The sequence below is a fragment of the Thalassophryne amazonica genome, chromosome 11, assembly GCF_902500255.1.
Source record: "Thalassophryne amazonica chromosome 11, fThaAma1.1, whole genome shotgun sequence".
Classification (NCBI taxonomy): domain Eukaryota; kingdom Metazoa; phylum Chordata; class Actinopteri; order Batrachoidiformes; family Batrachoididae; genus Thalassophryne; species Thalassophryne amazonica.
Window position 1 is genome coordinate 49066804 of NC_047113.1, and position 18934 is coordinate 49085737.

The window sequence follows — 18934 nt, forward strand, 5'->3', positions numbered from 1 at the left end:
GCTACAGGTTGATCAAAGGAGGTCTAAAGTTACCTGTGATTAGAAGATGCCTATGTGAAGCCAAGCTGTGGGCAAGAATCGCCCACAATGTCCCACTGTTGTGGGGGGGACCTTCAAAAGAGCACACTCACGAGTGCCACTAGCTTAGTTTATGACAAGTGAGAGCAGCATTCTGAGCAGGGTGGCTGAAGAGGTTACAGTTTACCAAACACATTGACTGGCCTAAAGATGATGCAACATTTTGTGGACTGATGAAAACATTGTTCTTTTTGGGTTGAGCAGTTGCAAACAGTTTGTCAGATGACCCACAAAAGGTGATGGTCTAGTGGTTAAGGTGTTGGGCTTGAGACCAGAAGATCCTGGGTTCAAATCCCCGCCTGACTGGAAAATCACTAAGGGCCCTTGGGCAAGGTCTTTAATCCCCTATTGCTCCCGGTGTGTAGTGAGCGCCTTGTATGGCAGCACCCTGACATCGGGGTGAATGTGAGGCATTATTATAAAATGCTTTGAGCGTCTGATGCAGATGGAAAAGCTCTATATAAATGCAGTCCATTTTACCATTTACAAAAGTTGATTTCAAACCACAGTACATTGAAGACAGTGAAGCATGGTGGAGCAAGCATCATGATACGGGGGTGTTTCTCGTACTATGGTGTTGGACGGGGCTAATCATCATATACCAGGGGTCACAGATCAATCTGAATACTTCAAACTACTTAAAGAGGTCAAAGAGGAAATGCTGTTGAAAAGGGTGTTTCAACGACTCCAAACACACCAGCAAGTGAGCAGCATCTTGGTTCCAGACCAACAAGATTGTTATGGAATGACCAGTCCAATCCCAGGACCTTAAATCAATAGAAAACCTGTAGAGTGACACCAAAAATGCTGTTTCTGAGGCAAAACCAAGAAATACAGAGGAATTGTGGAATGTCCAGTTATCCTGGGGTGGGTGGGTTACCTATTCACAGGTACCAGAAGTTGGTCCTTCTGGAAGAAACTGGTTCAGTATTCAGTGATTCACAGGAAAGATAAATCTTATACAGTAAATGTTTGAGTGTGTAAAGAGAAATGCAGACACTTTTTTGGAGAACCTAATCTCTTCAGGTTTTGCTTTGGAATAGAATGTGTAGTCTTCCCAATGCATTTGTGTGTTTGTAAATAAAAGCTATTATATAGATTTTGAGCTTTGCTCACTTATCTAAAGACACTTCCACTATTTTGAACACAGTTGTACAGTAGTGTTCAGAATAATAGTGCTTTGTGACTAAAAAGATTAATCCAGGTTTTGAGTATCTTTCTTATTGTTACATGGGAAATAAGGTACCAGTAGATTCAGTAGATTCTCATAAATCCAACAAGACCAAGCATTCATGATATGCACACTCTTAAGGCTATGAAATTGGGCTATTAGTAAAAAAAGAAAAGGGGGTGTTCACAATAATAGTAGTGTGGCATTCAGTCAGTGAGTTTGTCAATTTTGTGGAACAAACAGGTGTGAATCACATGTCCCTATATAACGATGAAGCCAGCACCTGTTGAACATGCTTTTCTCTTTGCAAGCCTGAGGAAAATGGAACATTCAAGACATTGCTCAGAAGAACAGCATAGTTTGATTAAAAAGTTGATTGGAGAGGGGAAAACTCATACGCAGGTGCAAAAAATTATAGGTTGTTCATCTACAATGATCTCCAATGCTTTAAAATGGACAAAAAAAAAAAAAAAAACAGACGTGGAAGAAAACTGAAAACAACCATCAAAATGGATAGAGAATAACCAGATTGGCAAAGGCTCACCCAATGATCAGCTCCAGGATGATCAAAGACAGTCTGGAGTTACCTGTAAGTGCTGTGACAGAAGACGCCTGTGTGAAGCTAATTTATTTGGAAGAATCCCCCACAAAGTCCCTCTGTTAAATAAGACGTGCAGAAGAGGTTACAATTTGCCAAAGAACACATCAACTGGCCTAAAGAGAAATAGAGGAATATTTTGTGGACTGATGAGAGTAAAACTGTTCTTTTTGGGTCCAAGGGCTGCAGACAGTTTGTGAGATGACCCCCACAGTTCACAGTGAAGCATGGTGGTGCAAGCATCACGATATGGGCATGTTTCTCCTACTACGGTGTTGGGCCTATATATCGTATACCAGGTATCATGGATCAGTTTGGATATGTCAAAATACTTGAAGAGGTCATGTTGCCTTATGCTGAAGAGGACATGCCCTTGAAATGGGTGTTTCAACAAGACAATGACCCCAAGCACACTTGTAAACAAAATCTTGGTTCCAAACCAACAAAATTAATGACTCACAGATGTGAAAAAATCATGAAAAACTAGTTTAGTGATTCACAGAATTGCTAAAAAAAAGCAGTTTGAACATAATAGTTTTGCGTTTGTAGCATCAACAGCAGATACTACTATTATTGTGAACACCCCCTTTTCTACTTTTTTTTTCTAATAGCCCAATTTCATAGCCTTAAGAGTGTGCATATCATGAATGCTTGGTCTTGGATTTGTGAGAATCTACTGGTCCCTTGTTTCCCATGTAAAAATAAGAAATATACTCAAAACCTGGATTAATCTTTTTAGTCACATAGTACTATTATTCTGAACACTGCTGTATGTAGGTGCCTCAACGTTGAGGACTCCAGCAGCTGGTCAAGGACACACCATCATATTCCCAGATGTGACTTGTATTCAAAGTTTCACCTTGATTACCACATACTCAAGGTTTCAGATGCTTGGCTGCAACTCAGATCTAAACTTATCCATCATCAGTCTTGCCTGAGGTTATAAGGCGACCTTGTATTCCAAGTTTCAGTGATGCACAAAATCTGTTGTGCGTACTCCTAGCTGAGCAGTTCCTGTATGTACTCTGCCTACAGCAATCCAAATAAACACGATTAGTATGTTAATCATGTTAAAAACTAGTCCATGAGCCTGAAGCCAATTCTGACCTAATTGATACCACTTAAGGGAACTAAACATTTAATAGATGGGATTAATAAATGGAATAGTTTTGACAAGATCACCACTGGATTCGATTACCCAGTAATGTGAGTTAATCATAAACAGATGTATACTTTTTAAAAACCACAGTAGCTCAAACAATTTGCATGACTGATATATATATACACATATACACACACACACATACATACACACACCAAAACTGAGAAAACATACATACAGTCCCTACACATACAGTGCATCCAGCACACCTTTTATGTTACAGCCTTACTCCAAAGTGTTTTTTTTTTCTTCCTCAAAATTCTACCCACAACACCAAATAATGACAATATGAAAGGTTTTTTGTTTTTTTTAGATTGCAAATTTATTATTAATAATAAAACTAAGAAATCACACGTCTGTAAGTATTCACAGCCTTTGCCATGAAGCTTAAAATTGAGCTCAGGTGCATCCTGTTTCGACTGATCATCCTTGAGATGTTTCTACAGCTTACTTGGAGTCCATTTGGGGTAAATTAATTTGATCATACATGATTTGGAAAGACACACACCTGTCTACATATAAGGTCCCACAGTTGACAGTGCATGTCAAGAGCACAAACCAAGCATGAAGTGAAAGGAACTGTCTGTAGACCTCTGAGACAGGATTGTATCGAGGTACAAATCTGGGGAAGGATACAGAAACATTCCTGCCGCTTTGAAGGTCCCAATGAGCACAGTGGCCTCCATCATCCATTAATGGAAATTCCGATCCACCAGGTCCTAGAGCTGGCCAGCTATCTAAATTGAGTGATTGGGGGAGAATGGCCTTAGTCAGGGTGGTGACCAAGAACCTGATGGTCACTGTCAGAGCTCCAGCATTCCTCTCTGGACAGAGGAGAACCTTCCAGGAGGACACCCATCTCTGTAGCAATCCACCAATCAGGTCTGTATGGTAGAGTGGCCAGACGGAAGTCACTCCTTAGTAAAAGACATGGCAGCTTGCCTGGAGTTTGCCAAGAGGCATGTGAAGGACTCTCAGACCATGAGAAACAAAATTCTTTGGTCTGATGAGACAAAGATTGAACTCTTTGGTGTGAATGTCAGGCATCATGTTTGGAAGAAACCAGGCACCATCCCTACAGTGAAGTGTGGTGGCAGCATCATGCTGTGGGGATGTTTTTCAGGGTCAGGAACTGGGAGACTAGTCAGGATTGAGGGGAAGATGAATGCAGCAATGTACACAGACATCCTGGATGAAAACCTGCTCTAGAGTGCTCTTGACCTCAGACTGGGGCGACGGTTCATCTTTAAGCGGGACGATGACCCTAAGCACACAGCCAAGATATCAAAGGAGTGGCTTCAGGACAACTCTGAATGTTTTTGATTGACCAGCCAGAGCCCAGACCTGAATCTGATTGAACATCTCTGGAGAGATCGGAAAATGGCTGTGCACCAACACACCCCATCCAACCCGATGGAGCTTGAGAGGTGCTGTAAAGAGGAATGGGCAAAACTGCCCAGATAGGTGTGCCAAGTTTGTGGCATCATATTCAAGACGACTTGAGGCTGTAATTGCTGCCAAAGGTGCATTAGCAACATATTGACCAAATCCAATCCAATCCAGTTTATTTATAGAGCACATTTAAAAACAAAGTTTACCAAAGGGTGTGAATACTTGTGACCATGTGATTTCTTAGTTATTTTTCATAAATTTGCAAAAATAAAAAAATGTTATCATTATAGGGTGTTGAGTGGAATTTTGAGGGGGAAAATGTGTTTACTCCATTTTGAAATAAGACAAATAAAATGTGGAAAAAGTAAAGCACTGTGAACTTTCTGGAGGCACTATAATGAAATGTGCATTTGTCACCATTGTGGATGCATTTACACAATAACATTCCATTGAAGATAATCCAAACTCTACCCTTTTGCAATATTTATGAGGGGGCAAATCGTGTTGGATACTTTTCCAACATGATTGAGCATGTTTAAATGTTAATCCCTACTTGGCTCTTGCTGCCACCCTGGAATGGCCAACATACATTTAAGATAAGATAATCCTTTATTACTGTTCAAGTCCCTTCAAGTTGCAATGAAAACTTGTTTCATGGACTAATCAAGGTTACTTTTGAGGTTTATGCAGCCATGTGATTGACCTTAGGATGACCCCTAGATGGTCACCTATACATCAACCTCAAAATATCAACCTTAAAAAACCCTGTATACTATTAAAAGGTTGCCATGTTTGGTATTTTTCCATTATGACCATCCATGTAGTCAAAGTTGACTTTGATGCACCTCATCACCACAACCAAGTGCTACACATTGTCAAATGTTTAAAATGTTTAATTTATAGTTTGAAAATTACATCTTTACATGAGCCCATTAAGATGTTACAGGCAGAACAGGCATCTATGAGCAACCACAGGTGCACTATTTACAGACTCGTACTGTAACTAGGTAAAGCCACATAGAAAAGCTGTGGCTTTTTGGAGTTTGAAATGTGTCTGAGCCAGTCTGCTCCACATACTAATCAACCTGCATTTGGTCATTGTATGACAGTCAAAAAAAAAGTTTTGGATTCTTAAACATCTAACTTATGTACAGATGATGGCTCATTTAAAACAGGGTTCCCATAGTTCCTCTATGTCCAAACACACCAACCTGCTCCCTGAAATAACATTTGCTCTCCACAACAGCACTCTGCATTTGTCAGCATGGAGAAAGAATGTGTGGACTTAAGGCCAAAGGGCTATTTAAATAGGACACATGAAGCAAACATCAAGTCTTTAGTTTAAGTATATATATTATTTTAATAAAAAATAACCCTCATACCATGCTGGATCCTGTGTGCTGGCCTCAGTTGTCTTGCTACTTGGGACTGGGCTCTGGTTTTTGCAGAAAGCAAATTTCAGTAAATGATTAACTGCTGTGACAGTTACTATTGGGAAAGGGACAGCTGTGTGGAGTGCAGAAACTGGAAGCAGGATACGGATACGTTTTGACAACTTCATCCACGCGCATACAAAGATGAATTCAAGGAACTTTTAGAAATATTTATTTGATAAAATTCAAGACATCCTGGGCTACTGGGAACCCTGTAAACAACAAAATAAGAACTGGATGCAGGGCGGTTTATATTTTTGTTTGGGGGTGGGGGATGGGTGGGTGTTAGAATTCTATCTGAATGATCCCTTGTGCATATAGCCATTTAGCAAAGTAAGAAAACAAAGGGTGGATGGTACGGTGGAGGAAAATGCGTCTCCATGTAGCTGAGGTATGTCTGTTAATCGTCCGTGAGGTCCTGAACAAAAAGAACCTCGCATCGACTGAGTCCCGCCTCTCTCAGCGTGGGGGGGTTGGGCTGCTCTTCAGTTGGAAGGCAGGGCAACACTCGACAAGGGAAGTTTATAACTATCTGGAACTTCTCTGGAGTTTCTTTCAGAGAGAAGAGGAAGTCATGTATTACCTGTGAAAGACAACAACAGGGATGTCACCGTGTAGCAGAAACATGCTGCTGATATTTGAATCAGGAGAGTAGGACTGGGCAATATGGCAAAAATATATATATAATCAGGATCCTCCCCCTCCCCTCTGACTGATTGATTTCAATATTTTCAGGATATAAAATTTTATAATGCTGACAGTTTGAAGAGTACGGTGGCTGAAGCCTGAAGAATCTGTCACACAGGACTTGGGTAAAATTGTACGACATTCATCAATGAAATTCAGATCCATTTAATTGCAATCCGTGTTCCAGACCATTTAACTGCCCAGATCTACAGGAGAGTGAACAGATTTACACAAAGATGATGCTAAGTATACTCACTGTCAGAGACTGTCCAAAGAGAAACCGTCTCTCTACCCGTGTGTCGTTGGGCAACTTAAAGACTATTTTGACACTTTCTGGATCATCTGCAGGTGGCTCTGGAGGAAGGCACTCTGACTTCCTTTCCTTTTCCTCTTCAAGTGTCTACAGTTAAAGGAAAAGGGAAAAAAAATTAAATAAAAACCAAATAGAGCCCGACAGATGTCACAGTTGGCCAATAATATTGGCAGATATGAACCTTTCATGAACATGTCGGTATCTGCATTATTTTTGCTGATATGAAAACCTATTTTACAGAATATAAACACTAGAGAAAAACACTAGCTGCTAGAAATGGTGTCATTATGTAGTTTGTCCATGAGTGGATGCTCCAATGGCTTGTTTTAAATTATTATTTTTAGAGCACTGTCAAACATGGCTGGACCCCCCCCAATCATCCTTTGCCTGTCTCTTGTAGCTAATGCAACCAAAGGGTGGCTGAAAACCCCATCATCCTTTGATTGCATTAACTACAAGAAACAGAGGCAAAGCGACCAGCTGTGATTTATTTTTAATCAGAGTGGGTGCTCTACAGCAGCAAGGAAAGTGGTCACTCTGCTGCCAGCTAGGCAGACACAAAACAGACAGGAAATCTATTTTACACAAACAGAAAAACGTGATACAGTGACTGCCAAATCTGGTAATGACAGCGTGACGTAATTGTTTGGTTATATTTGTGGTTATTTACAATAAAGTTCATGTTTCAAGTATAAAACATTGAGCTTCAATTACAATTATTTCTCACAAAGGTTTGATAATGAAATGCTCGGAATCACTGCTGTTTTTTATGAACGTATATATTGGCACATATCAGTGTAGTAAACTTTTTACTCCCCATTAACGAAAAAAAAAAAAAATCAGTATCGCTCGGGCGCTCCTAAAATGTGTCCGTGTATATGTTAACATCAATAAAACCCATGTACAGCTCTCACTCTTCGTCGTCGCTCCTCGGCAAGCGCACTCTGTCGGATCATCTCCTCCTCTTGCTTGCGCTGCTCCTGCTCCTCCCTCTTCTTTCGGTCCTTCTCCTGGTCAGCGAGCAGGGAGGCCCGGTAGGCCTCGTCCTGCTGCTGTCTGAGCACCTGCGTCTGGTTTCTCTCCTCCCTGAGACAAAAACAACCACATCGTCTTCTGTGATATTTATCCATGCTGGCACACAAAGCACATCGCAGAAGTGAGCTGATTCTGTATCGTTTTTACATCAAACAGCTGCATGGCCAATGGCACCCATCAATACTATTTTTATACCAAAGCACTAACTACCTGCCCCGTTTTGACAGAAATCAATTTGGAGTCAGAGTTAAAAGCAGAATGAGCAACTCACATCCAGTTTATTAATGTAACAATCACACCAAAAGCCTGTTCCAGTGGGCTGCACCATCACAACACCACCTCTGCTCTGTCAGATAATTTTTGCTTTGGAAGATTATCATCACACTAGCAATTAGATGAACTAACATTTAGTATCTATGCCACAACGATTTCCCATAGCAAACGTGAATCTTCAACAGCAAAGGTGTCCACATATTTAGTGAATACCTCTCAAGGCGCTCTGACATCAGATACGTTTCATTGGCCTCCATGATGAAGGTGAGCTGATTGAGGAGGTCCTCTGGCTGAATGAGACCCTCCAGTCTGCCCACCACAGTCATCTTGCGGTCCTTCAGCATGATCATGGCCAGGAACGGGTATGTGTTCTCTCGCAAAGCCTGAGACACTGAGACACACACACACACACACACTTAAGAGCAGAGAAGACGGAAGTCCTGTATGGACTCTGACATTAGTGCTGTTCCCAAACTTTGTAGTATGAAGAAGAGCAGAGTCTACAACTCCCTCTGGACAGGACACCAGTCCCCAAACAAGGCCAGTAGCCATTTATAGCTGGGTGGACTGGGACAATGCAGATGCAGTGTCTTGTCCAAGGACACAGACAAGAAGAGAATCATGTTGCAGCCAAGCACACCAAGCAGAACCAGAGTGAATTTTTCTACTTCTCTTCCTTGCCCCATACCATGGCCAACTCCATATCACAAGTAGTAATAAATCACCATAGCCAGATTGGACAAAACCTTTTTCAGACACCATCAGTAGTTGGACAAACTAAATATGAGGATTATTGTTAATACAAGTCACCACTTTAGAGTTGGGATGGAAACACGAGCAGTGGTGCACAAATGGCCTTCAACCGGGGAGCATCTGTTTGGGATGCAGGCGTGCATCCCATCTTCCAAATAAAACAGGTGTTTTATGGCCGGTTCAAAGAACGAAAACAAAAAGAAAAAGTGTTTTAAGGTCATCCATAAAGCAACATTTAAGAGCAGCAACCTCCATGTTAACAGACAGAAAACACTCTGCCAAGCCAGAACAACCTAGAGATCAATTCATCATGTAATTTCAGTGTATCCTGATTACAGCAATAGAAGTGTTACAGCTGAAAAATAAAGAAATACATAGTGGTAAACTAGTTACCTCTGTAGCCTTCAGGCTTGCTGGTTGAGCATGCCCAAAAGAGCATCCGTGGCGTGTTGAGGAAGGTTATGACCTCTTCTGTACATAACGTGGAGCTACAAAATTAGAATCACAAAAACTTCTGAGTACATAGTTTAACATTAACAGAAAGTTTATATACTGTAATCTACAGAGTATAAGCCAGTTTTACTTTTGGTTTGTTTTTTGTTTTACTAGTTTGGGAGGTCCTGTGACATATACAGAAAACTCATATTTGTTTTTAGTAACAACAAACATTTGTTTTTTTTTAAAATAACAGCAACTTATATCATTTTTTTCCAGAAATCAAAGCACAAAGCAAAAATAAACTAATAAAAGAATAAATGCCAACAATAAAAAGTACACTACAATGCACAAAAATGCCCGATTAAAGATGTCATAATACAGACAAAAAGTGCGACTTATACTCCGGAAAATAAGTTAAATCATTTGAAACTGGAGCTTATTATGTTGCTTCACAACATGTGACAAACATATCTGACAATTCCTTTGCAAAAATTCAAAAACCTGAGACCAGCTACTCTAAAAATAAAAAATCCCAACAAACAAAAATACGGTACCCTAAATAAATAATGTGGCAGCAACATGAAAGTAAGAAACCTACCGGCAAAACTCATCAGTGTCTTGATGATCATCTCCATGAAGGTATACTAATAAGTAGCATAGTTCCCTTTTGGCATCGTTCAGTGCCTGTGTGTTTCAGGGTAAACAAAAGTCAATCCAAGACATTGTAGTTTCACATTTTCCACTGTTGAAAAATCTAGTCAGAACCTCCACATTCTCAAGTCTATAACCTCACCTGGCTGTATGTTCCCTGGTAAAATACAGGGTGTGACTGACCGTACTTTTCCTTAAAATTATGAATGAAGGACACAACATCCCCAACTGGGTCTGTCACCCGACCACGAGGGTCTGGCCTAATGAACCGCAGGGCAAACCTTATGGAAAAACAAAGACACTCAGTCAATGTCTATACCCGTTAACTCGAGTCGAGGATCACAGGAAGCTGGAGCCCCAAACAAAGGCAGCATAGAATTAATATCTTCATCTCCAGATGTTAACTGAATAAAAAGAATAATAAATAAATAAATAAATACATGTACTACATTTACCTGAATATGTCCAGAATTGTGTAATACGTAAATCTGAAAGGTAGCATTATCAAGTAGTAACTCCATCCTAATAATCCCTGAAAAACAGAACAAATAGACTATTACAGTTTAAACAGTAAAAGCAGGAAGTTTTTAATCATAAAAACTACCTAAATAATGAAATCACTCAGGTTGCAAGATGAGTTAATGTGTTGGGAGGCATGTACACGCGTGACCACATACAGTGTGCAACAAGCAACTAAACCCTGATATATCACCTAAATGTCAAATGACTGATATCTGCATCACCTCTGAATAATTATGTTTAAGTAGACAAATATTGACTAACAAAACAAAATGTGTAGAATGTCTGATTTACCCACACTGCTCCTAGTGGCTGGAGTGTGTCTAACTATTGATGGGTTAAATCTAGAGGACAAATTTAGTTGTATGTATGTATGTATGTGTACAATGACAATGAAGACTATATTATTGCTGATATTATTATTATTATGGGTATCAAGCACCAATAAATTGGAACTAGTTCTTGATTGGTCAAAACTGAAATACTGGCAAGTGTATTGACAAACAGTGCTGCCAACAATACTTGCTAAATCCTGGCAACAGCAGCTTGAGCAGATCGCAACGTAACATACTCATACATTCCAGTAATGTGTATTCTTCTACTGCAGACCAACGACATATCTTGCATATCTACTATGTATGTGACAGCCTTCACAATAAAAGCATATATTTAATACCAAAGCAGGGAGGCTACAGAGTGAGATCTTTATTTTGAATCTCAGCACTCTGCCTAACATTAGCATAAATGGGGCTATGGTAACAAGCATTTTCTTGAAAATACACATAAAAGAGAGTCTGAACATGTTTTGTGATTTATGTTATTTAGTCCGGCCTGAGACATTGTGTGTTAATTAAAGTTGCTGTTGCATCATTATGGCACAGTGAAGGAGGGCTCACAACATCCAGGGGTCACTAATTCTGCACTTAGAGAGTTCTCCATGTTTTCCATGTGTACCTGTTGCAACTAAAGCCGATGAGTCAAATCTGGTGCTTTCTTAGACTTAACTAATCAGCCTCTTCCCCCTTAAATAAAATAAAATTTTAAAAAAAAAATCACAGGTAATCACAGAAAACAAGAGAACACTGGAACATTTAATCAAAGAAAAAAATCATTCTACAGTCTGCATAGGACAAATACATTTGTAAGGAATACAGACATAGGTAAAGCACCCCAAGGACACCGATTATGCTCTCCAAGAATACACCCAATTACACTGTTTTCAATCAAATTTTCAAAGGTTTTATTGCATTCCTGCCTGTCACAGTGGCCCCACGATCTACTGGATTGGTTTTTCCATCTACTCTGTTATTGAAAGGGTGGAGATTAGTATGAATTAAAGTTTCTTTTAATAATTAATGGCACTGAGGAGTACTGGTACAGACCTAGAATATATACAGAGAACACCATGATCACTTGCATCAACTTTGCATAGATACATATAATACATGAACTGACATACAAATTAATCAACAGAGGTCTATCCAGAAGATCCTTGTGTACTGTAGGAATGACTGTGTGTCAAATGAATGGTTATTGAGTGAGGCCTAGATGAGGCTTGCCACTTGCACTGTGAGGAAATGTCACCTACAACATTTTGGCCATTCTTTGGACATGATCCAACACACAGGTGCCTCAGTACTGATCACTCCAGCAAATAGAAGAGAACGAGGGGATGCATAGGTGTCTACTTTTCAAAAGATGCGGATGACTGTTTGTCTGCAATCCAAGACCCAAGACATTTCCATAGTATGATGGTTGCAGCAATGCTCTGCACCAGTGCATACTCCCAGACCTGACTTGACCTACCAGTAGAAAATAGTACAGACATTTAATCCTGGAGACCTACCCTGGGTTGTGGCCGTGAGACGATGTAACTATATACTCTATGGTCTGCTGTATTGACCTGTAATGGTCTTGATGGTGGAGGGTTAAACACGCTGGGCACTCCTTCCTGTTCGTTTAGTCTGTCTTGTACTGCAGCCTGGAAGACAATTGCAAATTTGTCAATTTTGGGTCAAATCTGTCTAAACAGGAGAACACTGGAAAATTTAATAAAACTCATTCCATGCAGTCTGCAAAGGACAAATATGCTTTTAAATCATTGAAGAGTTCCTTTCCATAGCTCTCATTTCTTTCCTCCTTATTTCACTGAGATCAATTCCAACGAGTATAATGAAGGGTATTTCAGCCATTTCATTTGAGCTCAGAAGTCTAAGATGAAGGAGGAGGCTTCTTGGAGGAGACAAAGTGCATACACAAGACCTTACTTTGCAGAAATATTTTAGACTGACATTTCCCTTTAATGCAAACCTGCTGCATGCTGACTGGAATTCACCAGTGCACTCATATGTCAGCATAAAGCAGGGGTGGTGGGCAATTGGTTAGTGCAGAAGGTTCCCAGTTCAAACCCCACCCCTGTCACATTTCTCCATGCAATATGGAATTGCATCACAAAAACTTGTGCCAAATCAATATGCAGATCCACCTTGGATCTGCTGTGGCGGCCCAGAGTGAAAACAAAGGAGCAGCCCAATGGACTTACTCGTATGACCACATAACCTCAAGAAATCACATTTTAATAAACAATATGATGGTATCACTGACTGAACATCCAAAATGATTGGCTCTGTATTAACTACAAATCTGCCAAGAGGTAATACTGATTACATCACATTTTTCATTTCAAACTTCCCCTTTTACAATCTACCAATTTAACCCAAATCTTTGTTCCCAAACACTTTAGAATCCTTTTAGAAAATTTCTCCTGGTCACTGCCGGCTGGGTCTTGTAGCAGTTTACCATGTTTTTGTTATTTATCTGTCATTTATGTATATACAGCCACATATCATTCTGGAATCCATTCCTGTGTCTAGTCCTTAATTTCTGCAACAATTAAAATGAATGCAAAATGTTTGATGCTACCAAAATTTCCATACTTTAAAAATCTACACTACTGAATAATATACCTATTTAATCATTAAAAAAAGTGGCTGAAAATGATTGCAAGGTAAGTGTTTTGCTGAAAGTGAAATGCGTTGCCACCTCATCCATGTTTCAGTACCTGAACAGTAAATTAGAAGCAGTTACCAATCATGCACAGATGCTTGACAAACACTATAAAAGACAATTTGCAGAGACGTCATGTTTCACATATCCTGTTTTAATTAGGCTTTTCTTAGATTCAAATTTCATGACTGGAGGTGGTAAAAACAATGACTGGCTTGTTACTGAAATCTAGGTAATCTATTTTCCATGTAGCGAGGCACTACATCTTCCTCAATAAATGTGGAAAAGGAACTGACACCAACTCCTGCATTGAAGGGTATTTTCCAATCAACATTCTTGAGCTGGTGTGCAGCAATACATTAACAGCAGAGCGTGTAATCTGATTTTTGTCGTTGTTGATGCAGCAAGCAATAAAACAATAATGGTACGTAACATCATAGTGTGTGGCTGCTACACTTGCAAACAGTGAAGGTGATATTTCCTGTTCTTTCACTGAAAATATCCGGTTCACCATCTGCCAACATGCAAATTTGGGCTGGGACAATACGCTTGTCTTGCAGTTCAATGTAAACACAGTACTAGGGTGCCAAATCAATACATAGGCAATCTTTAAAAAAATATGATTACATATTATGATTTATTATAATTTTTGTTTGCTTTTCCCAACAATTGACCATGGGAAAAGGCAGTATAATACACCGTTAGTGATTTCACAAGTCATTAAAAAGAAGTATATCGCTTTTTTCCTTGACTTTTATTTCAAAAGAATCATACCACATATTTGGCAAACAAATGCTTTTTAAAGGATCAATGTGGCAAAACTGTCCTTTCAAAACCCTTTACTTGATTGCACATAAAAGTGGTAAATAAGTAAAATGAATAAAAAAAAGTGTATACTATATATATATATATATATACATATATATACATACATACATACATACACACACACATATGTGTGTGTGTATACATATACACAGTGCATCCAGAAAGTAAATAGAAAATGAGCTGCATTTATACTACGCTTTTCCATCTGCATCAGACGCTCAAAGTCCTTTACAATTATGCCTCACGGTCACCCATTCACACTGACACACTCACATACCTATGTCAGGGTACTACGTCCATTTCTATTACTACCAGGGTCTTCAAACTCACAAGGAGCATTCTTGGGACACAAACCTTGGACAAGTTCAAAGATGGCTAACTTTGATCTATTTTAAGAGGTCAAAAGGTCACATTCTGTTTCCTATTTCTATGCTCATATAGACGAGGGTGTTTTAGCATTGTGTTATATTTTATTTTTAAGAAATTTGCAAAAATCTGAAAAAAAATAAATAAAACCTTTTCACATTGTCATTATGGGATATTGTGTGTAGAATTGGGGGGGGGGGGGGGGGGGGGGGGGAATCATCCATTCTGTAATAAGGCTGTAACATAAAGTAAGTCCCTTTGGCTGCTCCCTTGTTTTGCACTCGGGGTCACCACAGCAAATCCAAGGTGGATCTGCATGTTGAATTTGCACAGGTTTTACACTACATTGCATGCCCTTCCTGACCTAACTCCACATTACACGGAGAAATGTGGAGGGGTGGGGTTTGAACCGGGAGCCTTCCACACTGAAACCAAGTGCACTAACCACTTGGCCACCACCCCTGAAAGGCTTTAACATAAAATGTGGAACAAGTGACACGCTGTGAATATTTTCTGAAGCCACTGCATTTTAAAAAGTTGCATTTACCCATTCCAACTCATCAGCTAATCCCACAGGAAAATAACCCTGAAAACTTTACAGCATGGATGTGAGCCTATTTTCCACCACACTATATGAACGAAGGTCTTTGCAAAAAAAAAAAAAAAAAAAAAAAAAAAAAAAAATGAGAAGGTGACTTTGCTTGGAGTTGTGCCTCAACTGAATCGCCAAGTAGCAATTTTCATTTTCCCAACCAGGGTTCATTAGCTTAGTTATGTTTGGCACTATGATGGGCACCCACATTGGTGCTCTTTCAAAAAACAACATGATACCACTACATGACACAGATGGCATCGAGATTTAGTGATGTCTGATTCTGCATTTCCCGGCAACATGTAAAAGTTAGTGTCTGCAAACTTTGGATATTAAACCATACATTGTGCTGACATGAATTCTAGTTTCTGCCATTTTTTTTCCATATCTGCTTGAAATGGAGATGATGTCACATAATACTTTGATTAGGTCTATAACAAATAAACTACGCCACCTGCTGGATAATAGTGCTAGCTTCTTTTAACCTAAAACCCTAAAATGAAGCCAATTAATTTGAATGATACTGGTTCTAAAATTTTAAAATTGATTTATCATCATAAAAACAACTATAATACTTAGGTGAATAATTTTTTTTCTCTAATGTAGAAACATCAGAAGTACTGTGTTACATTCGTAATTCATAACTAGGGCCACAAATAAGGATTATTTTCATTATTGTTTAAATGATCCTTTTCTCAATTAGTTGGTCGGTAAATTTAAAAAAGTGACAGATATTGTCAATGTTTTCCAGAGCCCAAGATGATGCCCTCAAATGTCTTCTGTCCACAACCAAAGATACACAGAATTGCAATGATCTGGCCATATTTTAGTTTACCATTTAAAATTTGCTCTGATTGCAATTCTTAGTGTAGAATTACTCAGGCATAAAGCAGATAATACAATAAATGAGAAAATATTCATATTTTAAGAAGATTAAAATCAAAGAATTTGGACATAAGACAAAATGATCAACTATCAATTAATTCTTGCAGCTCTATTCCTAAACCATCCATGAGTTCATTTCACACCTGCTCCATGTCCTATTTTAAAATTAAATCTCTATCTGAAGACGCTTGGAGACCCTTAGAAGAGTTTAGTTGTGTGGAAATGCCTTATTAAAATTGATTAGCATTTCACGGTTCTCAAAAGCGATCCAAACTCCAAGGTAAACAAAAGACTCTGCAGTGCAGTTACATCACTTTGAACAAGTGGTTGTCAAACTCATAAAAGAACTAAGATACAAATTTGAGAAATGCAAATACGTAATTAAAATCATTGGATTGCACTTTAGGCCATCCTGCCATTACCTCGATGTTCCAATTATGCTGCTCTAATGTCCGCCGACATTGGTCCATTGAATCCAAACCAGTCAGGTCCTGTTGGGCGTGAAAACAAAGTCAGGCTGAAGGTCTAGAGTTACTCAGAACAGAATATATAAGAAACGTGTTTTTATTTTCTGGAAGTCGGAGCCCGTCGTCAACGTAAGCAAAAGTCATGGGATTCCAGCAAAACCTTTACAACTGTAAGCAAGCTGGAGACAAAGTCGTTTATATGATAACAGATAAACTGATTTTTTTTTTCTTTTTAATGGGTGAACTGCAGTGACAGCTACAGCAGGACTCCTGTGCTAATGTTAGCTCAGCAGGAACGTCTGAGCCAACCTCGTCAACTTGGCATAAAGTCAACAATCACATCAAAACTATAAAATGACTAACGCTAATCTATCACTGCAGGTGTACTACGTGGTTTTTAGCATATCACAGACGGCGTTAACATGTTTTAGACTTTCTGTGGCCCTTGAAGTGCGCTAACTTGTTAGCTTAGCTCAGCGCTAACTCGTTAGCTCTGGAGGGAACGTTCGTGAAGTTGGCTGTCAATACAGCGCTTTTTACACGCACACGGGCCGCGGCTTACAATGATTCGATATCAGCGATGGTGTATTAACACCTGAGCGTTCAGCTAAACACCTGTCTGTTGGTCATTTCAGCTGTCTACCTGAAACTGAAGGAGTTTTTCGGTCTGCGCCTGAGATAATTCTGGCTCCTCTGGCGCCGCCATCTTACCTCGCCAATCATGTAGCAAGGCGGTTACGACGTCAGCGCTCTTTTCCTGCTGTCGGCTGCGCTGACAATTCTCCGTGGGCAGCGCCACCTAGCGGCGTGGATGTAGCAGTCAAGTCCATAAGTATTTGGACGGTAGCGCAGTTTTTGTACAGCTCTGTGGATTCAGGTAAAGCGGTGTAGTTGTGACTCGGGGCAAGCCCCCTCCTCAAGTAAAATTTTAAAAATATACTGCCTTTTTTTCCTTCAACCAAAGGAAATCTGTGAAGTTATTACCCTCCAAACGGCACAAATCTAAGTAGGGAATTGAAAATATACTTAAAACTCTCAAATATTGCAACAGCAGACGTCACAGACACATGACTTTCTAAAATACACGGTATGTGTGGACAAAGTCAGAGATGGAAAGCTTGTTAAATATTCTAAGAGATGACGTTACCGCAATATTGGATTTTTTTTTCTTTTTTTTTAAAGAAATGGTAGTGGGACTTACCGATCCGTCATCATTACTATTGAAATGACAGTTCTTGAGAGAAGACAAAACCCAGCAGACGCATTCAATCATACTCTGGAAAAACTGCCATTTCGCAATTATTATTTTGTAGCATTTTGAAAATATAGTTTAACTTGTGCACAAATCTGCAATGGAAACCCAGCTACTGACTCTAGTCATTGCTTTTATATACAACTTTTTATTTTAAACTCTGGAAATCTTCTGAGGACATTAACTGCAGTTAAAATGAGCTGCAAGACTTTTCTTTCCATATTTTATCACACCTTTTGCCAGCAGCTGGGTGGGGTGGAGATGCACCCCTCCTCAGATACATACACTGACATTACACAATCAAAATTGAGTTGAAATTAAACAAATATTATGTTTGGAGTATCAACTTTCTTCTTTAATTCAAGGGAGTTATCACTTACTGAGGCATTGCTGGGCCGGTAGCATAGATTTACATTTACGCTACCTGTCTATACCTGCCTGCAGTAGCAGGTGGGTATCCCAATACCTGCCCGCTGTGCATAAAGTGATGACATCAAAACATGCGCAACCCAAGAACTGTACGCAGACAATAACATGAAAAGGCGAGAAGTGTGTGTTGGTCCCAATATGGATATTCTGGATGATTTTCTCATGGATAGTACGACAATGAACAGCAGCCAAAGCAGCCAGCTTGATGAAGACGCCCTGCCGAATTTGGAGAGCAGCACGGTACCAACTAACACGACAAAAGTTAAAGTGTGCCAATGTTTTATGTGCGCGTTTGCTGGGTGTCGTGTGTTTTGAACTGACATTAAATATTGTTAATGTGATTCCACGTGTTGTGTATCTCAGTAAGTTGTAATAATGCAAATAACACGCAGTTGTCGTGCGGTATGCATTTTCTGAGTTCCTCCGTCCATGCAGATATGACAGTTAGTCACCCTTATCTAACTTGGGCGAATATCGGTCATTTTGGGCGACTGGGCATGGACGTCAGGCCTCTGAAAATGCAAGTGGATAAACTAAAAATGCAAAATGTAAGGACTCTGCCAGTTTTCTTTTAGACCAGTCAGGATGGACACATGACCATTTTCA

At 39.6% G+C, this 18934-nt stretch overlaps 1 protein-coding gene across 2 annotated transcripts; it reads right to left on the minus strand.

The window, feature by feature from the left end:
- Positions 1-5276: 5276 nt before the first annotated feature.
- faf2 (Fas associated factor family member 2) lies at positions 5277-17441 on the minus strand. 2 transcript variants are annotated; one of them, XM_034181551.1, is made up of 11 exons: positions 17291-17441; positions 16603-16671; positions 12407-12484; positions 10440-10516; positions 10127-10265; positions 9932-10017; positions 9289-9383; positions 8356-8533; positions 7749-7920; positions 6778-6921; positions 5277-6417 (listed from the first exon to the last, which is right to left on the minus strand). In XM_034181551.1, exons 1-11 carry the CDS (start codon positions 17351-17353, stop codon positions 6235-6237), a joined length of 1284 nt encoding a protein of 427 aa, XP_034037442.1. In that variant the 5' UTR covers positions 17354-17441; the 3' UTR covers positions 5277-6234. The 2 variants fall into 2 exon arrangements, with proteins under 2 accessions (XP_034037442.1, XP_034037441.1); XM_034181550.1 differs by having other exon boundaries at positions 12350-12484.
- Between the last annotated feature and the right edge of the window lie 1493 nt (positions 17442-18934).